At 36.7% G+C, this 25,919-nt stretch overlaps 2 protein-coding genes across 2 annotated transcripts; one reads left to right on the top strand and one right to left on the bottom strand.

Moving 5' to 3' along the window:
- The first annotated feature begins 3,337 nt into the window (after positions 1-3,337).
- On the top strand, positions 3,338-24,197 carry LOC118752994 (serine protease inhibitor 88Ea-like). The gene is made up of 3 exons (XM_036487842.1): positions 3,338-3,713; positions 20,352-21,352; positions 23,854-24,197. The coding sequence occupies exons 2-3, from the start codon at positions 20,375-20,377 to the stop codon at positions 24,142-24,144; spliced, it is 1,269 nt and encodes a 422-aa protein (XP_036343735.1). The 5' UTR covers positions 3,338-3,713; positions 20,352-20,374; the 3' UTR covers positions 24,145-24,197.
- A 426-nt stretch (positions 24,198-24,623) lies between these two features.
- Positions 24,624-25,879, bottom strand: LOC118752995 (transmembrane protein 165-like). The gene is made up of 2 exons (XM_036487843.1): positions 25,437-25,879; positions 24,624-25,371 (listed from the first exon to the last, which is right to left on the bottom strand). Exons 1-2 carry the CDS (start codon positions 25,527-25,529, stop codon positions 25,192-25,194), a joined length of 273 nt encoding a protein of 90 aa, XP_036343736.1. The 5' UTR covers positions 25,530-25,879; the 3' UTR covers positions 24,624-25,191.
- Between the last annotated feature and the right edge of the window lie 40 nt (positions 25,880-25,919).

Raw genomic sequence — 25,919 nt, 5'->3', positions numbered from 1 at the left:
GATTCTGCCTTCAATAAGTTCCTGTGTGAGTGCTCGTTCTACCGGCCGTCTTCACGTACTGGAAAAGCACGCGAAACATCGTTTTTTTTTTGGCGACATTTTACAAATGAAAAAGTATGCTGTCAAATGCCCAGTCAACAAAACTCTATCTCGCCGGTTAGCATTCTGTTATGTGTCCCTACCTGAGAGCATTAGCAGATATTCCATAGTTACCGGAGTGCTGCGTGACATATCGGTCACCATCAGGCGTACCATAGTTTGGATCCCGCAGGCCATATACCATGTATGTTGCCAATATCTTTCTTTGTCTTAGCATGCCATTTTTTCTTATTCTTGCTAATCGAGCGAAGCTCATTTGTACCTGGAATTTCTAAAGCAGAGAAGGTCTTCCTCTTTTTGTACCACAACCAGCCAGACGGGCGCATTGTTTCATTGTCTCCGGAATTCGCCAACACTACAGCGCAAAAGCCTATAAGTATTATGCAGAGTCTTTCTCCCGAATACTGCAGAAGACTGCCTCTGCGCCATAAGCACTTTGCGTTTTTTTAGAAAGCACACCAAGCTTTTCGTTTCTGTGCCAACTCACGCCAATCAAAAACATCAAGTGAAGCTAAGCCCATTTCTATTAGGTACCACCAGCCTTCGCACTCGATTGTTATGACACAACGAATCGGATTAGATACGTGCGAATGACATTCATAAGATACCGGAATTGATCAATATCATTGGAACACGATAATTATTGTATGCATGCTCTTGTTGCTGAGAAAGAACTGTCCAGTTCTGAAGATCTTGGAGACTTCTCCAATATTACGTTGAAGAAACCGCATAAGGGGCCCACCTTATCTGAAACCTGTTTTGACATCAAGCGGCTGGGATATGTGCTTTCCATTGCGGATGAAGTCGGCTTGACTGGGATCCAGCACTAGCACCACCTACAATATCAGCTTGTAGATCTAGCGAAAAGCAACTTCTGCGAAAGCATTAAGATTCAGCCCATAAATTATAGGAAAAGCTCCGCCAAGCACTTTGCAAATTGTGCCACATTAAAGATCAAGCATGATAGGATATGACTTTCATTAAAAATAGTTAAAAATAACGTATGTAATTCTAAAGAAATCTTAATCTGGCAATGGAAAGCAATAAAAATGTCAATAAGTGGTAATTAAAAGAAATGATCGTACATTTTGAAGGGAATTCACAAATATGTACGTACATAATTCGATTTGGTCCCAAAATCGATTACGTATTAGAAAAAACAAAGTTGCAGGTACTATGTATTATCAGACACTCCGCTTAAAGGCATTTCCCATCATGTTGTGCTCGAATGTGAACCCCCTTCTTTACCTAATTTGGTATTACCATTGTTCGTATGGAATTAAAAACATTCTAAAAATAAATACTTGCAAACGAAAGATGGAATGTTGTATTGAATTTCATGTAATGAAGCAAGAGCTTAAGATTTTATGAAGGCATTATGTATGAATATTAGGGTGGTCCCTAAAAATCAAATGAACGATTTTTTTTTTTCAGTCTCACCCAGCTATGAAGTTACGACACAGCGCTAAGATAAGGTGAAATAATCGTGCTTGGATGAGTTCGTGCAAAGTTACAAGATAGGATAATAAACTTATGGCCATAGATCAGTTGCGATAAATTAGCTCCGGGACATCGACATACAAGTAAAACTTTCTTGGACTTTATTGGCAACCGCTATTAGATTGAGTTCCAGTTGTAAATCTTATCTAGTATCACGCTTAGATATTTCGACTCTTCATACTTTTGGCTTAATTGACAGGCCCTTTTCCCATTCCAGCCTAGCACGTAGATAGGCAAACAGCATAGCCATATGCATTAAGGCATAATAATACCTTTAAGTATTTCCAAAAGTTCGTCCACAACCAGTTCTACAATATGGGGAGGCAGGGAGGGTCACCTTCGGTCAGCCACGAATGCCGAAATTGTCCGCCTACTACCTTCTACTTCCATGATTCAATAATAAAAGGTTTGCTCAGAAAACAGTTTTCCTGCTCCCTCTTGACAAAATCGGCTCCTTTAGCAAGGAACTGAGTGTGGGTTCGTGCTTGTGAGCAAAGCTTTGTAAAGGAGTTAAGGGAGTGTCAAAACTCTGATATCACTAGTGAGCAAACGTTTAATTATTGAATTATGTGCTAGTTCGACTATTATGGTTCTGTGTTTCAGCATGCTTATAATTCAGTAAGATATATGTAGCTTAAGAATATCCATTCTGGTCATAAGCTGGTCGAAAGCAGCTGATATATCAAGAAATGACTTTTCAATTACTTGGGTCGGGTATTGCACTAATGGTAGACTTTCCCTGCCTGATAGGCATGTTGACTTTCACAAAATGTTTTTTTCTTGAGATAGGTCTCCTTGACTTAAAGATCAATAAGTTTTTTTTTAATGTTTTGATAAGAAAAGAGCTGAGGATTATGGGTCTATACGCCTTTGGATGATGATAAACGTAATGTAAACAATAGGTTAGGTTAGGTTAGGTTAGGTCAGCGGGCTGCCTCCGCATGTGGAGGCATACTTGGACTCGACTAAGCTGTCCGTTGTGATGCCCTCAGAGGGGGAGGGAAAAACGGGATGCAGAGAGGGCAGGGGAAAGAGGGAGGAAGCTATGGGAGAATGTAAACAATACTAATTACAATAATAATACATATGAGAAGGACGATATCGTTAACGATAAAAAAAAAAAAACATTACAGCTTCTTTGTTTGTGGGAAACTTTAAACATCTAGTTTAGGTTCGAAAGATACCATAGTAGTCATATTGTGAATTTCCACTACGTTGAAAAATAGTTGGTTGAGCTTTAGGAGAGCAAATAAAGTCCTAAGCTCTGTTTAATATTTCCAACGGGTATAACACTAATACATTTTTTAAAACATTGCTCTTCTATGAACAATTTTCCAAACTAAGTATGAGTGTAAATACGAACTCACTCTACATATAGTCGTTTAAAGTGCAAAACCGCGTAACTGACATTTGCTACCAAAAATAAGATTTGCTCACACAAGCTCTTGGCTCAATCCTCATCCATTCATCCTGAAATATACTATGCAGAAATGCGATTGCGATTGAGAACCATTTTGAAATATGAGTATTTATTTACTCTCTAGAAAATAATTTATGCAACCTCACATACGCGGTTTTGCATTTTGTTGATACGCGGTTTTGTACTTTAAACGACGGCATGCTCAATGTGCGACCATTGTTATTCGTTTGCTACCTACCAAGAGTCATGAAAGCTCCAAGCTCGACTTCCAATCAGCCGGCAATACAAAAAGGCGCAGACAAATCAGCGATGTGTTAACTTAGCGTAAGCAGTTACAAACTTTTAGTTCGACGTGAACGTTTGTGGAATTGAGACGTGCTTTAAAGAAAACGCAAAAAAAGTGAAAGTGGAAAAATATATTTGTTTTCTTGACTTTAAACCCAAAAAGGTGACAAAAGCCGAGCTTAATGTGAAAATAAGAAAATTGAAAAGCAATCAAGAGTCATTTACGTAAATCGGTACATACATATAAAGTTAATAAAAATAGTAGCTAATTTTTTTCGATCACAACTACACGCAATCTTTATATTGCGCTCGTGTAAGTGACTGTGTAAGGGGACGACTGACCGGTTCAACGGGCCGCTTATATCACCACACAGCCAAGCCAACACACAGTCGAATTCAACAATCCAAAGTAAGAAAGCATCAGCAGTTATTCGCAATTGGTGCACACCAAAAAAAAAAAAAAATAAAAATAAATAAATAAAATAAAGTGAAAAAATAGTAACTATGAGTAGGTAACAAAATGTATATTTTTTGCAAGCTGTAGCTTCAATCTGCACGCAAATAACCATACACTTACACACATTAAACTATGTATATTGTTTTTTTGTTTTATTATTATTAAATTTTTCGTGCACTTGCCTCATTTGCGCAAAAAAAAAACGAAAAAAAAATGGTCTTGGCAATTTCAATCAGCATTCGCTAATGAATCCTATTAAGTAAATGCGTATAAATAAGAGAATTTATTATATTTGTCTATTTCGCGCTACGTCCATCCACTCACCCGTTCAACTCGTTGACGCCCGTGGAGGCCGAATGCTTTGCTTTCGCACACTTTGCAGTGATTTAGGAATGTATTAATTTATTTTTTTTTTTTGGGGAAAACCTCAACTTACTCAATACCTGTACCTGTGTTTGCAGTGGTAAGCTTCGCAAGCCTCTCAATGCAATTATACCCACTCTTGTGTATACAATTGAGTGGGTGCACACACGTAAATACCTATATATATATGTATATAAATATGTACATTTATATACATATCTGTGTATAAATGTATGTACATATATGTATAAGTATGCGTTATGCGTTTTGTTTGGCTTTTTTTTTATTTATTTACTTTCAACGTTTTATAGTTATGTTATGTATTGTCCATTGTTGTTGCAATTACTTAGATACGTTTGCGTTTCATGGCTGGCATTTCCCATGCGCTTGCCAAAGTAGCATTACAAATGCTCCAAAGTAGCCTCGAAGCGCTTACAATAGCCGACAATTGGTGATACCATAAACGTCTAGTTACAGTGGGTCGATAAGCATTGCTGGGGCAAAAAAAAACTAAATAAATATTTCAATGTATCTCCATGGCAACTAATTTTTAAGTGCATAGGAGTTATCGAAAGCTATCTTCAATATCAATATTCAATAATAAAGCCCCATAGGTTTGTTTCTACTAAAGGAGCTTTTCAACAAATGTTTTTAGTATTTAGGGGATTTGGGTCGCTGAGCGCGAATAGAAAGTCAGATTTTCAAAGTCAAAAATGGCGGTCGAATTTTTAAATGAAAGAAATTTGAAAGACTGACTTCATACTCGTAATTATCGACCTAAACAGCCCTAGATACTAAAATATATAAAAATTCAATAAATTACAAAATTACATTAAATTACAAATTACAAAAATCAAAAAGAACGCCATATTAGATCAGTAATTTGGGATTTTGAAAATCAGGCTTAATATTCCTAATTAGTGCCCCAAAAACCTATCGATATCAAGGCTAAAGTAAATCCATTAACATATATAAAATTTTGTAAAAAAAGATCCTGGCGTGATGAAGCAAACCAGATTTGGGATTCGTGTTCAGCGAACCCAAAAACTTATAATGCAATCCGCACACCATGCAAGGGCTTTGCAAGACTCAGAGAATACCCCTAGTTTATTTTTTCCGGCGCCCATAGACACTTGCCCAAAAGCATGTGCATGTCCCTCTAAAACAGAATTCTTACAGGCTACTTTTCTGCAGAGCTCTATTTTACAAGCATTTACTATGTTTCACCTGTGTGTAATCAAATCTTACAATAAATTTTTAACCGACTTCCCTGCTTGGCTAGAGGCTCGAAAGTTGTTAGCTCAGAAGACCTTGACAATGCAATTTGAAACATGAATTAGTCCGCTAGCTGGAGGAGGTGTCGAGGTATATATATAGTCCAATTTGCTTCATGCATACACAGGCCGAACGTTGGAGTTTCGAATCCCATGCCACCACCCCATATGTAATTATTGGCCGTACTATCATAATGTAGGTACACGCATCTAAGGATCTTTGGGGTGCACCCCCAAGACTTGCCTACTAGATGCCAGGATTAGACAGATCTTCTTAACATCCATGGCTATGATCCCATTCATCATTACGTTACTCATGCCTAGAATATGTCTTCTTCTGGGAAAGGGGACGATGGCCGTTTTAGACCGGTTGGTGTAAAGATGCACTCTGGCGCACCATCCCTTCGTTATGTTAAGACGTCTTTTGTTTGCGGAGAGTACTCTCGAGCTTCCCTCTAGCAATTTCGCATACATTCGTACGATGGAACCCAATAAGGGTTTCAAACGAAAGTGATTCTAAAACGAAATATTTCGAAAGAACTTTGAAGAGGGTTGCCATCTGTTCAAAATGTCTAAGATAATTAGATTAACAAACTGAATGAACTATTTTTTTTTGGGTATCAAAGATAAGGGTTTATTTTTCGGAAATATTTTTTACGAAGGTTGCCACCTGGTTAGGAATTTACTATCAGCTTAATTAATAAGGCAAATGAAATATTTTAATATGCGTGTCAAGCAAGAGAGGTTTAAGAAAGTTTTACCTCAAAAATAGTTTTGAAGAAGGTTGCCACCTGTTTAAAAATTCAAAATACATTTTATTAAGTTATACGAAATATTTTATCATGGGTGTCAAACGAAAGAGATTTAAGTAAGCATAAGAGAGTGATTATGGCAACTTAACTTAACTGAACGGAACTTAGAAAATGAAACAGGTATGACGGTATTTAATCAGATAGAATTCTTATATGCAAACACCGAAAAGTTGTTACTGTTATTTAATAACGCTTTGTAATTGCTACCGTACAAGAAAAATGAGCTTGAAGTAAAATTCTTAACAATTCTGTAATCATAATTTTTAATAGAAAAGTAGAAAAAACCGAACAAAGCTTTGCTTTTAAATAAAAAATAAAAAAAAAAACGTTTAAAAAGCGATAAGAATAAGAAGTTCCATCTTATCGCATGCCAATACGAATTAAACTGTGTACTCGGATTGTTTATGGTACGCCACAGGGAAGATTAAAGCGGATGACTTGGAAAAACCAAATTGCATGGTTATCTGTGCAAGTGAAAAACGAAAAGTATATACTTGTATACATACATACATATATAAGTATGTACATATATTATTCATGCACCGATTCCTGATTAAGTCCGTGGAATTTTAAAAGAGTCTTTTTATATTACATACTTATGCATATGTATCGGGTGTTTTTTTAGAAAAGGCCAATATTTTGGCCTTATAAGTTTTATGAACAGAATTTCGGGAATATGGCCACCGCAACTGCGTCTTAGGAAGTCCTTCGTGTCTGTCCAATAATGCACCACATTTCCCAGCCTGCCTTAAGTGGCCCACCGACAGTCCCATTTCTTGATATTATTCGGTCACCAAAGTTCGTCCCAATGGTTGTTGTTGTTGTAGCGGCTACTTAGCCCAGCCTAGATCGGCTTGTGCCTCAATCGTTTAACTAACGCGAAACCCAAGAAGTGTGCCACTCCAACTTGGTTGGTCCATTGGGAGAGGAGCGCTAATTTAGCGGTGGGTGGGGGCCATGCGAAGAGATGTTGCTAGTCGAGAGGTGACTCTCCGCATGTCGGACGCTCAGTGCGCCCATCTTAGTCTGCTGCAGCATCCAGAGCAAAGTTGGGCTATGGTGGTGGAAGTGTCCCGAGGCAGACAAAGTTCTGTCTCGTCCACGCCAGGTATCTGTGTCCCCAAATCGGCTTTTAAAGGTCGGGAGTTGGTGTAAGTTGAGCTCATTCCCTTTGAATGCTGTTTATGGCCTCTTGGTACGCTTTCGGGTCCAGAGGTTGTTGCATGAACCCGTGGACTTCGTCCGTTAGTTCAGATGCCATTTTCGAGCAAGTTCCTACTTGAGCTTTGAGATATAATATTTAAACAGAAGCGGGGAAAGGACTCCACTCTGTGGGACCCCCTGTTTAATTTTTCTGGGTTTGCTGGTTTCATATCTGAATATTACTGACGAATTTTGACTACTCAGATCATTCTATGACCACCGTTTGAGTCCCTGTGAGAGAGAGGAAGCCGAAATATCTTATATTAGTGGTAGACGAAGTCAAACGCGTTTGGCAGATCCAACGCTACCAGGACTGTTTTCTCATAGGGGCGGTTTCGGCCCAGCCCATGAGTTATCTAAATGTTTATGACGTTAAGTGCTGTTGTTCTGCGATGTACTTCATGGAATCGATGCTGATGCGTCATTGAGGTCGGGTGGTACGTATAGTGCGGGAGTAGCGAGGTCCCAAGTGTCTTCGCTTCCACGTTTTCCAGATGTCCGGAACGACAGTGGGCATGAACAGATTGAAGACATTGGTGAGATAATCCACTTTCGCAGGACCAATGGTAGTTTTATGCTCTGTATAGCTTGTTGCACCGCCCTGCTAGAACCATTTAGCACTTAGACGATTGATATTGACTTAAGGAACCAAAAAGTAGCAAATTATTTTCCACACAGCAAACGAATTTTGTAAATAAAAGTCTACGAATTGTATATACACATACGTATGTAAATATCAAAGTGTTTACTTTGACAGATATTCCTCTAGGAAATTCTATATTATTCTGTATTTTATATTTATGAAGGACATGATAAAATATTTAGTGCGATTCATCATTATATCAAAATTTGCCTGGATGATTATTCACCAAACGAGTCAACAGTGTTGCCACTTACATAAGTGAGTTTAAAAACTTTAGCTGTATGAAGGAATAGGAAGATGGGACCCCACTGCTTATTTGTATAAATAAATACATACTCGTATACATACTGTTATCAGTAAGAAAAGTATTAAAAAATTTAACCAGTTCGATCACCCTAGTATCTACACACATTGCGTGTGAATCACATCCGCTCTATTGAAAAGTTTCAATGAAAGTTACCCTAATCACAGTATTATTTTTCATTATTAAATCTTTATTTAGTTATTTCGAAGTATGTGTGTGCATTTCAACAGTTTACTCAACAATAAGTCGACTGTTGTTCGCTATTAAGTTTCGCTTCATAATACAAATTGGTTGAATAAAATGTTGGCTAAAAATGCTATTTTTGAGTATATCTTGCTCCAGCCGTCGTGTTCACACAAGCGAAATGTAAAACTACACTGCCTGCAGGCCAGATTTTGGCACTTCAAATACTCATTTGTCACAATAAATGCAAAAAAGAGCATTTAGGTAAAAAACTTAATGAAACGAAGTGTATCCTACTAGTTTTTAGAGCTTGAGATACATTTTTTTTTTTCAATATCCGGTGGGCAAAATTAGAAAATAGATGGCGTCTAGGTTACGATGGTTTGTGAACTTAAGAAGCCTTTGGACGACCGTGCTCGATCGTTTTTGGAATGACCAGAGTTTCAAAGCAAAGGCTCTCCCTATCCATCGCAGGAAAAGAACAAGTTAGGCCTCTGTGGGCCTATTCTCCTACCTTAGAAGTAAAACCAATTTATATCCCTAATGAAGCGTACAAAATCGTAGATACTATTTGAATCCAGCTCAGCCAAACATTCAAAGGACATTCAAAAGTCGAGAAACGAGCGCCAAAGAGCCTCGCTTTCGATTTCCTCCTCATCACGGCAGCTAGTACATTAGTCGTTTTCTGCATACCGATTCTACTAGCTTGTGTTCCCATCTGTTAGTCGCTCCAAGCGAAGTAGATGGTCAAATATGCCGCAGACCATCTTGTATTTGTCCGTTCGATAAAATTATTCTTCAGCAAGCCTGCCACTCATGTCCTTACCAGCTCATTTAGGGTACGTCTATATTCAGCTGCCTGGCTTTTAGAGAACATAGTCATTTGCAGCTTCGTTGATTGCTGTAAGTTCAACTTGAAAAAACGCTCCAGAAGACTAAGGCTAAATGAGAGTTCTTGCGAGTATACTCACCTGTAGATAGCTGCCGAGTCGGAGTAAGAGATCAGGACTGAATCCTCCTCGAATGCGTCCTTTGAGGGGACCCTTATTGGGAAATGATTCCTCAGTTCAGTGGACGGGACTGTGTATCCCAGGTGTCTGAAGACTACTGGAATATGTTCCAGAATTATAGAGTGTCCGAATCTCGTATCACTTCAGTTGAGCAGCGCGTTTAATCTAACAAAATTACATCTTGCCTGAGTTTACCGTATATTTTATGGGTTTTTGTTGACAGGAACGCCCCGTGATCATCATGCACGACACCCTTTTAAGCTTTGCTAGTTTGCCTTTTATTGTACATTTATTACCGGGCGGCCCCACCGGACCGTAAAACAGAGTGGAACGCACCACCGCCGTGTACATGCATTTCACAATATGAAACGCCTTTTTTCATATTGCAGATGTACAGGCGTACAAGCCAGTTATCGCTTTCTTGCAACGCTCTTCCACATTGCGCCGCTAAGTTAGATTTCTATAAAAAAAAATGACGCCCAAATATATAACTTCCTACGAAAAAGTCAGCGCAGCACCGTTCAAGGAAGGAATTTATAGGCTAGCAATTTTAATTTTCGCTCCGTGACCGTTTTTGGCGGATTCACACTAAGGCCTGCTTCTTCAGACCAGGTTTCCACAACGCGAAAGCACCTTGAACCAAGTCGCATAGAATTGGAGGTGCTCACTGGCCAACGCAGTATCATTCCAACTCAACCAAATACATAACATTACCTTCCGTGGTTTTCCCATCGTCTAAGTAGCTCATCTCTCATAGATCAGGATTCTTGCACAAGCTTTTGTCCTCTATGATCCATTATTCAACACCAGTTATCATTCGTTTTCTGCGATAGGACTGCAGGCAACTTGTGGGACTGTTGACTGGCCACGGAAGTCGAAGGTTGGCGAGAATGCATGCGTATACTGATGGGACAAAGGTTGGAAAAGTAAGCGCTGCGGTAAATGCCTATCGCTTTGTAGGCTGCGGCTCTGTCTCCTGGGGGTCACAAAAAGTTGTTCCAGTTTGCCATAAAAAAGCAGATATTGCTCCACCTGGCCCAAGATTAGCTAAGTTATCCGCCAGAAGTTCTTTCTATTAACGCTAGGGACCTTAATAGTCTCTGCGAAGCCACGCAATGGTGATCAATCCCAACCCAACCAGAACTCTCTAAAATGATTTTCTGGTGGTTGTAGTAAACAAAAAGTGGTTATTGTTGCATTATTCATGCAATAATATCGCCCTCTCATAAACATATAAGTACATATGTTTGTACGAAAGCTTCGCTGATAAGCATTTAAACGTTGGCTTATTAAACTTGATTCCCTTTCACTCAATGTTGATTGCTTAGAGGCATTTCTTAAAAATTTTTACCACATACATATGTACATATGTACAAAAATTCAGGCTTGCATGCCCCAAATATACAATTGCATTTTTGCAATACTTATACTAATTAGCAATGAAACATATGTGTGTATGTATTTAAATTTCACTTTGCAGAAATTCAAAATACCACTTGATTTTTGCGGTTTTCCGGTTTTCACTTCCTACCAACATGCCAGCATACACATTCAGCGCATCTGTGTACTCATCTGCTCATGCGCCGCAGATCCGGCTTGGCATTGTCTGGTTTCACTCCATATAAATACTATTTGTTTTTATTTTTCGAGGTTTCCCATATGAACTGTATACCTTTGTTTGAATTGTTTTGTAGTAGTAGAGCAAGAAAAAATTTAAATTTTTTTTTGTCAACACTGCTAACAGTGCAGTGTGGTAAATATTTTAATACATACATAAATAAACAAATATACAATTGTAAAAAAAAATATGAAGCGATTTGTTGTCATTAAAATTACCGTTTCCACTGTTAAGCTTAAAACACATATTTGCTCTTGGATTAGTTATTTTCTCTGTATTGAGTGGGGCGGCATACAAAGTCGCTATGAGTCAGCCGGTGCACACGTAAACAAATGTATAAATGAGGTAGACAGCCCATTCTAGCAGCAGCCGTCTTCCCCAAGTAATGACAAACCTTCGAAAGCAGGTGCGAAAAAGTTTATGTAAAAACACTCAGCTATTTTGAAGAAGAAATTTGCCCCGATATAGGACCTAGTTTCAGGGATCGAAAATAACCGTTAAATATCAAGATTTATATATCTAAATAATTCATTGCAAAATCCATATTTCTAGATTTTTATTTTTTTTTACCAAGAATAACACAGTTCAACAAAATTTGGGCCTATTTTATCTTAAAAACGGGGCCGACTTCGTCTTATAGATTTTTTGATGCTGATTTGAATGGCATTTATAAACTTTTCTAGCACGTCCAATTTTTGAGAGAAAACATGTCAAAGTTTCGAAAAATGGCAAAAATTATAAATTTCAAAAAATTTAAAAATACAAAGATGCATTCTACCTTATGTCGATGGATTGAGAAGAAAGGGGTGACAAATTAAAAAAAAAAAAACACTTACAATGCGATCCACAAAAGAATGTTAGAGGATTTCATTCCAGAACGCAGAAAGTGTTAAGAAACAAAAAACTGGCTAATGATGAATCTGGAATATTGATTTTTCAATGTTGATTTGTTTTTGAAATCACTTTTTCTTTAAAATAAATTCACAGATTGAGTTTTTCGTATTCGTGCGGAAACAAGTGCATGCTATTGAAGACTGAGCTTTTTTTTAATTTTCCACGCATTTCTAATCAGCTCATCGACATGAAGTAGAATGCATCAGACGAATTGGATTTTTATTAACACGTGGTTTTTTTCTTCTGAAAAACTTCGTCAAAATTTTATAAACAAATTTTTTGAAAATTGCCATGTTTCGACACTTCAATAGTTTTTTTTCTCAAAAACTGGACGTGCTAGAAAACTTTCATAAATGCACTTCAAATCAGCATCAAAAAATCTATAAGATGAGGTCGGCCCCGTTTTTGAGATAAAATACGGCCAAATTTAGTTGAACCGTGTAATCGCTACATTTGGATTTTAATCTTTTCGGTCCAATTTGATCGTTATTTTGTAATCTTTATTTTTTTCGATAAAAAATAATCGTTATTTTAGATTTTTATTTGGTTCGATAATTTCTAGCCATTATTAAGAGAGTGCGTTTTTATGATTGATTTAAATCTCTTATGATCTAAAAAAATAAATCTGAAAATAACGGTTATAATATGAACAAAATAATTAGAATCAAAAATAATGATCAAAAATTTATCGAACTGATAAAAAAATTTACCCAACTGATAAATTTTGATCGGGAAAATAGAAATCCATTTTCAATGGCTAAATTAGGATTTTTATTATAAAGATCATATCCGCTATGGTACCTGCTTAATTTGCTTCAAATATACATATGTGTAAGGAAATTCTCATAAATATATTTATGTATGTTTAAAAAATGTACGTACAGTATGTACCTACATATGTGGGCTTTCAACAACATTTGTAAAAAAAAATATTTATAAAATTTAGTATATTATAGCACGAACAGCAATTGAGGATTTCCCATTCGGTAAAAATGTAATAAAATTACATACATACATACATACATAAAATGTTGAACGCCACTAGTCGCATGGAATTTCCCTAAGTAGAACGACATTCAACCAAATATGTGCTTCATTAACTGCACGCAGTTAAGTATCTCGCACACATATTTGTATGTACAATATGCAAAGGCATAGCCAGGGGGAGGCGGCAGTTATCCCCCCTAAAACCTACGACTTGTAAGTTGAATTTTTTAAAATTTAATAACACAGACCAACAAAAATGGAACAAATATTGGTGCGCCAAACTTTAAAGCTCTTTTTGATTGACTTTTTTATGCTGATTGCGAATCCGTAAGTATAAGGTTTTCATCAGTTCGAGATTTTAACCAGGACCAAAAAATCGCTTTTTTACAACATTTGAATAGCTCTCGCAAAGAAAAAAAATGTGGCAGAACCTTTCACTTAGGCTTAAATTAAAGTTAGAACTGTCGACTACTATCCCTGCGATACCATACGTCAGGCAGGAAAGGTGTGGGCTAAAACACAAGGCTGCAGGGTTTCAGGAACCATATGTGGAGATAACGATATCAATCTATAAAGTGTCTATAAGGTGCCCTAACAGAACCTTATACATATACTTAATTGATTCATGCAATATTATCGAAAAATCCCTATTTAAGTGGCTTTTTTTTCATACATTCCATTAAATGTTTCTCATGTTTCCTTGTACCTACTACATAAGTAGTAGCTAAAGTGCAATTTTAACCGAGTTCAGTGTCCTTTTGTGAGTTAATAAAAATGAAACATAAATCTTGTAGTGGATGAAGTCCTCTTCCAATTCCAAATTATAATTATCTATTGGAAATACTTAATTTTTTCCACACTCGCTTTGTTGCTTCTGTCTAATTAAGAGTTTGTGTCGATATTAAGGTAGCTGAATTGGCAATCTTGATTGGATTATCTGCCTCACAACTTGATATCAGATCAGAAGGTCATACTCTTACCTTGACTCTTAACTCAGTTGAATTACACTAATTCAGAACCGTTATATGTATGTATTTCTTGTAGGGTAGCCATTTAAAGCAGCGGCTAAAATCGAAATTTTAATACCCGAGCGCACTTGTGCACAAGGGTATTATGTATAACTTTGTTCACATAACGGTTGTTTGTAACAGCCAAGACGAATCGAGATAGATGTAGACAAATTTATACATAAATTATCAGAATGAAAAAAGAAATCGATTAAGCGGTGACTGCCTGTCCGTCCGTCCGTCTGTGCACACGATAACTCGAGTAAAAACTAAGTTATCTTATCGAAACTTGGTACACGTACTTCCGATGGTATTGAAAATAGGCAAAATCGGACAATAACCACGCCTACATCTTACATAACGGTAATTTCGAGAAATACAAAATCTTCAATAAATCAGTAACTACTGAAGCTAATTTATTCAAAATTGATGTTTGCAATAATTCGTTGACAAGAAATTTGCTTATAACAAAATTTTGGAAAATGGGCGTGGCACTGGCCACTTGTGACCACATATCTGTATCTCGGTAACCATAACCGTATATAACGACAAATTCCAGAAATGCTTGAAACTTCGATATTTAAAGGCGCTAATTTCTCAAAATACTAACTACAATCCCTTGAAAAGAAATATCATTATTATAGATTTTTGGAAAATGGGCGCGATACCGCCGACATATAACTATACTATAAGTTTATCTCATTATGTCTAACTGAACGTTCTATCGAAGATGTTTGAAATAGGGGTAAAACCACCCCTGCCTACCATGTAGCGGTAGTTTTCGGAAAGGTGAAAAAGCTGTATTTAAAACTTGCGCCGGGTTTTTGATCTTCGCTCCGCCCGAACTTAGACTTTTTTACTTGTTTTTAATATCACGTCTTTCACTTTGAGACATATCGAGCCCTAACCGCCAAAATAACGTAAGCGAAATTTTTTTTTAAAATTTTATTTTTGATGCAAAAATATTTCTACAGCATCGGGATGCATTTCTGCAACAAAAAGAAAATTTAAAAAAAAAATTCGTTTACGTTATTTTGACGGTTATGGCTCTATATGGTGAAATGGAGCTTTATTGCATACTCTTGTCATGTCTGGCGTTGCACAACATTTACTCATAGTCATCATCATTTCTGTGGATATTTGACAAAACAACTTAAGTCTATCTTTCACGGACAACAAAGGCAAGGCATATGACGGCAAAACACTTTTTACCGTTTACTTAAACGAAAACATGCAGTTGTTGCAAACAGAAACATTTTTAACGGTTGTGAATAGCGATAAAATAATTTAACATTTCTTTCGAATTGCAACATTTTTCTCTTTCGAGGTAAAATATATTTTGTCGACATATGCTATTTTGTATGTCCGTGAAAGACTCATTTTCAAGTCGTGTTTCCTTCGCTTCTCTACGTTTTACGTCACTACACAAGTAAATACATTGGGCACACTACATATGGATATAGCATCATGTTTATATATTTAATACATATTCGCCTTTAGTGATTCATTATTTGTGCAAGTGCAACCGGTTTTAAGCTGTTAAATTTACAAAATCGTGACGTCAGTTTTAAGACTGTAGACTATAGACCAAACACACACAGGTAGAGTACAGGAGTGTTGGTATCGCATGCCTTTAAACTGGTCCTGATAACCTGGCTAGTGTGAACACATATGTCGACTTTAGCGTTTTTTGCCGCTTGCTGTTCCAGAGAGAAGTTTTCAGAAATGAATCAAATAATACTTAAAATTGAAAAACTAGACAGCTTAGTTTTCTCAAAAGATGTTTTTAATAAATTGTGAGTTTTTTTTATGTGCAGCCTGAAACTTACTAATTTTTACAGGACTAAAGCCGCTATGGCTGAGTGGTAAGAGCGTACTACCACTTCCTAGGACCTGATTTCGATCCCTGGTCTGGTCAACATCTAAACTAGAAAAAGTTATTTCTAACAACGGTCGACACTCGGAAGGTAATGGCGCATTTCCAAATGTGTTTTTGCCATGAAATATTTTTTCATAAATGTTTAGCAAATTAGTTTAGTAAATTTTACACACAAGGAGCAATATATTCGTGAAACCATGGGCTAAATATTGTAAAAATTAAAGAAGAAATTCTGTAGAATTTAATCACTGGTAAGTATTGAAAATGTCCTTTTAAAATTTTTTCCTTGAAATTTCGAAATATTGGTTTTTTACAAAAATGATATGTTTAGGTTTTATTTAAACTCGATAGCATCCTTGAATTTCGTCCTTCTAACTTTACCAGCTTAAAAAATTACCTATTTGTCCTTGTGAATCTAAAAAATTTTAAGTCTTTTAAATTCTAAAGAAATTTCCTTCCTTCCCTTTATTTGGTATCCATATTTTTATGCTAAAATGCATTGCATTTTTTAAATAAGTTTTGGAATTAATCATATCTTTGAAATTACAAAGTCCTTTAAAATAAATCCTGACGACAGAGAGCAAAAATAAAAACCCCACTTTAAAAAAGTAAGTTTCAAACCCATTTATTTATTATTTATTTTATGGTAAGATGAGTCAGTTGGGGTTATTGGATCGAATCCCACTGATGAGAAAATGTGGTGATTTCCGAAATAGCACGTCTACCATTTTTTCAAATTATTGTCGCTTTTCCACGATAGTTTTTCATTGAAAACGGACACAAGCTCAATAAATCAAAGTAGGAGAGCTTTTCAAACAATTTAGAACTAATTTTTTCGATTTAAGTTGTTGAAAAGTAATGAATATCTAAATACCGGGACTAATGCCGCGATCTCGGGATTGTTGTAACGACAGATCCCCGGATCGTAAAAAGCCTAAAAATTAACATCCCTAATATGTACATATACATACCGATATGTAATTATTATTATTACTCTGGTTTATATTTCGATAAAAAAATTCACTTAAGCCGAAACCTTTCAATTCATTTTAAAACTTTATTGGATTTCTTGAACAATTTTTTGCTCTTTTAATGGGTGTTGGTGAAAAAACACATACTTCAATTATGTGAGTAACAGTACCCAGTGGGAATTAGGAGCACGTAATAATACCTTATTAGCAACATACTCTTCACCTGGCAGTCATTACCATTTCCCTGCCGAACGTCCCTTACTTTTACAAAGGCATTTCCGCCTTATGTAAGTAGGAATTTAGAATGTACATTTGGTATCAGACATACTTCTGAGCAGCTTTACAAAGTAAGCTACGTGTAATGCAGAGAAGTCGCTCGGAGTAGTTCGGCGCTTGGAGATAACTTCGGCTACACGTTACTTTGCAACTGACAACGTAATGTGTCGTTGGAGGTGTTCATTTTGTGTTTTACTAGTAGATGACATTGGCCATGATGACATTTTTGGTACTAAAAACTGAAAGAAAACATGGCTTACCTCGTAAGGTGCTTACCTATTTTCCCTGTGGGTATTTTTCTTCACAACCTCTTACTCATAGTTAATTTTCACATTTTGTTGTTGTTTTGTGATTTGTTGTAATTGCTTTAATTTAGTCTGTATTAAGTTTGTGAAACTTCGGTTATTCAGTGATTTAATTTCACTTTCAACTTTAAATGCAGGCGCGTCACATAAACATATACATTAGGGTAGTCCATGATGAAAAAATCGTGGTTACCCAAATACATATAACTCGCAATGAAATAAAAATACGATGTTCACTGTTCAACGTTTAATTCGGGAGTAAATTAATGGTATACATAACATGAACATGAGAGTGAAACAGTCGCATTGTTACATAAGCAGGATTGCATTTAAAAGTATTATATTTCAACAGTCCAAAAAGGTAAAATCGGAATTTCAATGCTCTCACCGCCTAGGATTGTTCTATACCGAAAGAAAATATACACATATCTGTTTATTTTGAAATCAAAAAATATTTAGAGGTCGCTCAAAGCGCTCAAAGTTTTCCATGTAATTTTATATGGGCAAAAAAAAAACAACGTAAAAATAGTATAGAATTCTTGAAAATCAATATATTTCGATCGGAAAACTCTGGTTCTCTTCAGGAGACTTCCAATAATAATACCCAATTGTTTATTTAACCATTTTTTAATACTAAAGATTTTTTATTGGTCCCCAATTGCATTTCCTGTGCTTTTTGGCGGCCTATAAAATATAGTTGCTTTGAAAAAATGGTTAACAAAACCATTGAATATTATTATTTAAAGTCTTCTGCAGAGAAACAAAGTTCCCATTGGAAAATATTGATTTTCAACCAAAAATTGTTTTTCTTCCTCATATAAAATACATGCAATACTTTGAGCGCTTTGTGCGACCTCTAAAGAATTTCTGATTTCAAAATAGAAAATAAGCGTAAATTTGTTGGGTATAATAGTCCTAGCGGTTGAGAGCATTAAAATTCTGGCTACACATACGTTTTCACATGAATTTTTGGATCACCGTAATGTACATACATATGTGGATATGTCACTTTGATGATTCATCTAAAGTGCATAATTACTTGTTTATTTTTTTCCTATTATTCTTCGAATGAACCGATTGCGACAGTTTAATAAATAGGAACTAAGTCCCCAATGAATAATTGATATCAATGTTTATATTTTTAACCGACTTCAAAAGGATGAGGAGATTATTAATTCGTCGGAAAATTAAAAAAAAAAAAATGTATAACTTTTGTAAAAAAAAAATATGGCCAAATAAAAAATAAAAATGGTAAGAAAACACCATTATTTCGGAAACTGTTAATAGCTATAACTTCCAAAATAATCGAGTTTCGAAAAATTGTGAAACTTGTATTTTTCTTTTATCGTTGTGAAGCACAAACGGATAATTGCACAAAAAAAGCTCAACCTTCGAAGAAATGGTGGCCCACTTCACAAATTTTTACTCAATAAGTTTACTTCTACATGCATAAAATATATGTTTATAGCAAAAAGCATATTTAAAGATATTCTGCCTTATCCTGAGTTTCGCCTGAAAAAAAATTCACCCGAAAATTTGTCATCCGCCCATAATAAAACCATGGAAACCAAGAGTGAAAAGTGAACCGGTTCGGGGAAAATGAAATTCATGATAAGGCTGATTAAAACCAATTATCGTTTTTCTCGAGTTTTGGGTTTTTTGAGTTATGACAGTATAAAAGTAAAGGAGCGCTATATTACACGATATTACATTCATACATTCATATTAGATATACATAGAATTAAATTTTCGAAATTTTTGTGTAATATGCGGCATATACGGTGCGTCTGACTCGTGATATGTTCTCGTGATAGGTCCTGCGTCTTGGGTTGGAAATATTCCTTCGTCAAAAAAGCTGTTCACTGTAATATATATGTATGTATGTATCAGATGGTGTCGTTGAAAAATTGTTTGTAATAAAAAGTCCATAAGACATTTTACATATTTTTTTTTAGTATTTCAATGTTGTGATAGCCGGACATCGAACTCGAAATCTGCTAAATGGTAATCGTACTTAGATCTACAAATTAAAAGTAACAAAAATTTTTTTTTTTTTTTAACACTAAAAACAAACCTAAGCCTAAAGATTACATGGATTTCAAGGCAAGTTTTCTACTTTTTGTTAGATATTTACTGAGCAACAAGACTGTCGTTTTGTCGCTAAAACAAAAATCACCTTAAGCCATATTTGCTGCATAATCTACAAAACACTTAAACCTACACGCTAATTGGCATTACATACATACAAGCATAGGTATAGACATAGTACGTAGATGTGTGCATAAACTCTATAGATTTATGTACCTATCGCAATATACAAATTTTTTAGTGCGAATTTAGATTTGTAAGCAAGTCACCTTTGTTGTCGATGCCCGCTACGCAGAATCACTGCTATGGAAGTTTTGGCAAATTGAGTCAAGTTGAAGACCGGTCAGCCGTCTCGCAGTCGGATCACGTTTCAATTTGGTTTGAGTGCCTCGGCTGATTCAGGTGTTGCGGCAAAGCGAATTTGGGCAAACGACGAATAAAATTGCAGAAAAAAAAAACAATAAACATAACACAAATATCTATGTGCTATATATGTATTTGTATGTAAATGCGGCCCACAGTGCGTGTGTCGTTTGAAATCTGATTGAAATGCGGTTCGATGCCTCACCGGCAAGGCCGCTTGCTTAGTCTTGATTTGTTATGGGAATTTTTTAATTTTTTTTTCGTTTGGCTCGGCTCTTGGAAGCAAAAGCTCGTCAGTTCCACCTAAAAGCTGCATTGTCGTAAATTTTTACCGTATTTAAATTTATATTCTGACAATTCAAACATCAGTATTACTAATCACCTCTAAACAATTCACAATTTCGTTACAGTCGCTCCGCCAGTAAAGTACACAATGACTTGGTCAAGCTTAGAGTTTTTAGCGCTGCTCGTGTGTTTTCTAACGCCCTGCATATTCGCTCAAGAAACCTGCCAAATTGGACGCGACCTCGCCGATGTGCCACACACCGTACGCTCGGATTTGTATCGCGGCCAACAGAACTTCACCGTATCGATGCTGCAAGCCATCAATAAGGCTACACCCAACGAGAATGTCTTCTTCTCGCCCTACAGCACATTCCACGCTCTCCTGCTGGCGTATTTTGGCGCACGCGGCCAGACAGAGGCGGAGCTGACGCAAGCTTTGTCGTTGCAGTGGGCAAAGAATAAGAATCATGTGCTCAGCGGCTATAATTTGGAGAAGAAGAGTCGCTTGATGCGCGCCAAGAAAATGCCTTTGCAGTTTGCTGGCGCCGATCGCATCTACTTCGACAAGGAAATTCCGCTTACGGACTGTGTTAAGGATATTTTTCATGAGGAGCTGGCATCGCTTGATTTCCACAATAACGCCGAACAGAGCCGTATTGAAATCAACAATTGGATTAGTAATGTGACACAGAATGAAATTCCCGATATGTTGAGTCCTGGCGATGTTGATGCGCAGACACAATTAGTTTTGGCAAATGCTGCATACTTTAAGGGTCAGTGGTCGAATAAATTTGATCCCAAAGACACAAAGAAAGACATTTTCTACACATCGGAGAGCAAGCATTCATTTGTGGATATGATGCATAAGCGTGGCACTTACAATCTCGCTTTGGATGAATATCTGGGTGCCTATGTGTTGGAGATGCCCTATGTCACTTCCAATGACAACGAGAAGGAATCGGATATCTCGATGATCGTGATTCTTCCGCCTTTCCACAATTTGGATGGTGTTTTGGCTAAACTGACACCGGACTCATTGGACGATGCACTGAAAGAAGGCATGGCGCGTGAGGTAGAAGTGGCGCTGCCAAAATTCGCATTTGAGCAAAAGTTGGAACTGGTGCCGGTAAGTTTTGATATCAATCAGAAAACTTTTATAGAAGGACCTACTTCAGAATTTTATTGAAAAACACCCTATCTCAGAATTTGGTTGAAGAACGCCCTATCTCAGCTGAAAATACATTGAAAATTTGCTGAGATAGGGTGATTTTGAACTAAGTTCTGAGTTCTAAGTTATTCAATCAGATTCCGGGATAGTGCTTTCTTCAACCAAATTCTGAAATAAGGCGTTCTTGAAAATTTTTCTGAATTAGTGCGTTTTCGAACTGGCTGTCGAAATAGGTCGATATTCCACTCAGGTATCGATATGTCAATGAGAAAACTTAATATATCATTCTATTGAGATTTTGTATTGCGCTTAAATCGGAGCAGTGTGACTCTGTTTTCTTGTTCTAATTGATATTTAGATTTATGCACGTTATTTTAATCTTTTTATAACTCGTAAACAAAATGCTAAACAGTCAGTTTCTTCCCAGCCCCAAAACCAACATCTTTGCTTCATTACAAAACTTAGTTGTGACTTGCCTCCCCTGATTGGCCTGAAATTCTTAGTAGAATGTGGGAGTCGCCGTCTTCACCACTCTCAAAGTCTGGGGAACAGCTTGAGTGAGTCCTCGGTACGGCTTTCGTCGAACGCTCGCCAAGAATGCTTCTTAGCTTACTTAATTTAAGACTTACAGATTCTTAGCCTTGTTTTAAAGTTCCTAATGCGAGCGTAGTATAGTTCCATGGGATCAATTGATTGAGTTGTTTGCTTGACGTCCTAAGATCGGGAAACTCTGCTGTCCACCAAAGGGGTTTCCCTATATCCTTCCAAAATCTTAAAGCGCATGAGCTCCTAAGACCTCCATTGCAAGCAGATTTGAATACCCCGATAAGTTCGTTCCCACGACAGTCGGGTCTACGTAACCGGAACGACCCAGATTTATGTCTGGCCAAGGACTGTCACTCCAGCAACACTCCCCAAAATCTCTTTGGGGAATTTGTATGCTGTTACAACAACAACAACCCCGATAAGTTCAACCGGTTCTACGCATCGGAATGCCTCGCACTTTTCCCCGACCCAGACTGTTATTTCGGCGATCTAAACCCGTTTAGGTCGGCGAACCCCATCATTCCGGCTAGGCGATGTCGAGCTAGAAATATATTTGGCACTTAACCCTGTCAAATGATCGCAAGGGAATTCTATTAATGGATCAGATAGACGCTTCGATGTTTTGCTCGATGAACGACGACGTCTCCCCAAGGATTGTGCGTAGTTGTAGCAGTTCGCCTGACCTAGCGCAGACCATCGTCTGTATAACAACTTCAACAAAGCTGATTGGGACGGCTTCGCAGAATTACCGAGAGTACTTTCGCCGTCCTTCCCACAAGCGTACACCAGGCCAACGTCGGTTCCGCAAGGTTAGTCACTGCTGCAGCGGCACGCTTCATCCTATCCGGACGTCTAGTGGAAATCCTTCTGAACATTCTGGGGGAAGCGGCTGTTCTAGGAAATGAATGTTTTAGGTGGCGAAAGCCTCCAAAGGAATATGCATGCTGATGCTGAAAAAGTTGTGCCCAACGGAAGAAGCATACCTCACCAATGATTTCAGATGAGTGAATACCAGGGAGGTTGTTTCACTACTAAAGCAGGGGAAACCAGCCAACAAAGGAGGCCAATACCTCTGCTTTTCCAAGTTGTTAAGCCAGACGAAGAGCTTTAGCCTCTGTTCCTCTACCGAGCTCTTGGTGAGAATAGCTTTCATCAGTTGGCAGCGGTATATTCAAAACAAACAAACAAACTTATCAACTTTGATTGTCAAAGACGGTTGTGTAAAGCGTAAAACCCAAATAGTTTGGCGAGAAATGATATAGCTCGTATTATGCTATCAGGTATTATCATGAATATATTTGTGCCTTTTTTATCATTTGCCGATTGGTTAACAAAACCGTACGGCGGATAGCGAACAACAAGAAGTATTTGACTTGCTTGTCAAAAATCGAATCAAGCGATCGAGAGCCCTATTTCTGAGTTAATCTACATCGAAAATTAAAAAAAAAATCACTGTACAATTTTCACAATTAATTAAGTCCAGGGAGGCTACTCATGTAATGCGATGCGATAGGCAATCGCCACATCATATTACTTATGGCGTATTTGGCTATCGCATCGCATTGCCCTTTCGTATTTCATTACAGTTTTTGGCCTAAAAAGATTTTTCAAAGGATTTTAAATTGCACCTTATGCTTCGTGTCGGTTAAGTACATCGAAAGAACGGGGTTTAAATCGTATTTAGGTCATTTATCATGCGCTTAGGACAAAATGAACTTGGGTTCGAGTTTGAATTCATGCAATGAATATGAAATCACATTCGGAGGCTGTAACCGTACAACCTTTTTCTGCTTGCTACTCGCAGTTATTTTAGTATTATTAAATCTTTTATTGAGTAAAAACTAAAAATAATGTAATTATGTACATATGTATTAATAACTGTGTATTTCCACTCTCCTCTCTATACTTCACAGATTCTCCGCGAAGTTGGCATCAATTCTCTATTCGAAAAGGAAGCCGATCTAAGCGATTTCTCGGCCAATAGCCTGCCAATCGGTGACGCTAAACATGTGGCCAAAATAAAGGTGGACGAAGAGGGCAGCACCGCCTCAGCGGCCACAGTGCTTTTCAGTTTCCGTTCAGCACGTCCGCTCGAACCAACCAAATTCGAGTGCAATCATCCATTTTTGTTCCTTATTTATGACTACAGCGCCAAGGCGATATTATTCACTGGAATCTATCGCGATCCAATGACACAGAAGTAAATGGCGGTGCTAAGTTGACGCAAATTTTAAATTATAAATATTATTTTTTATAACTTTATGAAAAAATAAAAGAAAAATGAGCATTATTTAATATTCTATATGTATGTACTAAACTACTATATCGATCTAATATAATTTGGCATAGATTTTTAAGTTGTTTAATTTAAATAAAAAAAAACGCTTTTATGACAAAAAGGAAAGAAAATACAAGTCTTGTACGTTTTGCTTAAAATTTGCTGAGTTTATTTTACTAGTATATTTTTGTTTTTGTATGATGCTCCACTTTTACTTTTCTCACTTTTTACATATTAAATACAATACACTCACAAAACAAGCTTTTATTTTTGGTAGCTTTTTTTCTTATTCGTTTTAATTTACATCAATGTAGGCAATTTTGTCAATTGCATCTTCGAGCGGATTTACAAAACATTTCAGTAGTAGGTAGGATTTGATTGCTTATACAGTCAGTGATTATTTCGTTTTTTTTTTTGAAATTTATATAACTTTTGTTACACACGCTGAGCTTATTTAAACAACATGTATTGTAAGAGTAAGCAACACAGACTGTTTTACATTAAGTAATATTGGCAAATAGTAACAACTTATAAATGTATATTTAAGTGCATCATAAGAAAGAGCTATGCAGCAATTCGAAACGAATTACAAAACAAACGAATTTCGAAAAATCAATGAGCGCCAATTTTAGGTTAAAAACCAACTAAAAATGTCATGGTTGCATATTGCTTTAGCACATTTTTTTGCAGTTTTTGTGAACTCATTAAATAAATAATTTTCTAAATGGCAAACGGAAGGCACTTTACTTGTTAAAGTTCGGTATCTTATAAAATTATCTAAATAAATTTGAAACAAAAAAAAAAATAAATGAAAACTGTTAAAACACTTTGAGCACTTTACTTTGTAAAAAATATAGAATTGGTGTGTTAGTATGAAACTAAAGTAAATTATTTTTTATGCTGCATATTTCCGTTGCGTTTATCTTCGTCATTTCGCACATGAATTTCCATTTTGTTTTTAATAAGTTGCACTTTAAATATCGTCTGGTTTTACAATCAAAGCGTACACTGCAAACCCTATAAATACAATGCCACCGAGTATTGTAACAGTGCGCACAGAAATTTTAGCGGCCACCATACGTCCACCGATTACAGCCAAACCGGTGCAGATGGAGTGGCCAATAATACCGCCGGTAATGACGCCATAAACATTCTGCAAGCAATCACAAATAGGAAAATGAATATAAAATTCAACAAAAAACAAACATATTCACTCACCTTGCTGGCGGCCAAAATAATGGTGGTTAGTTGCGAACGATCGCCCCATTCGGCCAGGAAGGTCATTGTGAAGGCCTGCATCAAAATGCGCATGGTTATATGGGTTGCACTCTTCTTTGGAATCTTGCGTACAACACCACTTTCGGCATCCTGAACCAAGCTAGCGGAACGTTCCAGCTGTTTTTTTTTTTTAAGAAATTGGATGGCAAGAGAGAAATAAAGAAAATTTGATTAGGCGTGTGTGAATAGAGGGATCGTTTTTTTTTTTGTTGGTATACCGTGTTGTACTTTTAGTGAAAAAATTATAATTTACTGCTTGTGAATAGTAAAACTGTGGACGAAATACATACATATGTAAGTTGGGAACAATGTTGGAAATATTTTCGGGTCAGAAAATAAGCATGATTGTTTGATGAAAAACGGCACAAAACAAAAATTATAGACTAATAAAATTGATATTTACAAATAATACACATTCTGATT

Source organism: Rhagoletis pomonella, unplaced genomic scaffold (assembly GCF_013731165.1).
Source record: "Rhagoletis pomonella isolate Grant_MI unplaced genomic scaffold, Rhpom_1.0 Rhpom_scaffold_02030, whole genome shotgun sequence".
Taxonomy (NCBI): Eukaryota; Metazoa; Arthropoda; class Insecta; order Diptera; family Tephritidae; genus Rhagoletis; species Rhagoletis pomonella.
This window is presented reverse-complemented; position numbering and strand designations above follow the sequence as displayed.

Bases quoted from the DNA above. Each gene is read 5' to 3' on its own strand.
- LOC118752995 (XM_036487843.1), bottom strand. From the start codon at position 25,529: ATGCGCATTTTGATGCAGGCCTTCACAATGACCTTCCTGGCCGAATGG. The intron at 25,372-25,436 runs GTGAGTGAATAT...GATTGCTTGCAG, and splicing joins TTATTTTGGCCGCCAGCAAG to AATGTTTATGGCGTCATTAC.
- LOC118752994 (XM_036487842.1), top strand. From the start codon at position 20,375: ATGACTTGGTCAAGCTTAGAGTTTTTAGCGCTGCTCGTGTGTTTTCTA. The intron at 21,353-23,853 runs GTAAGTTTTGAT...TATACTTCACAG, and splicing joins AAAAGTTGGAACTGGTGCCG to ATTCTCCGCGAAGTTGGCAT.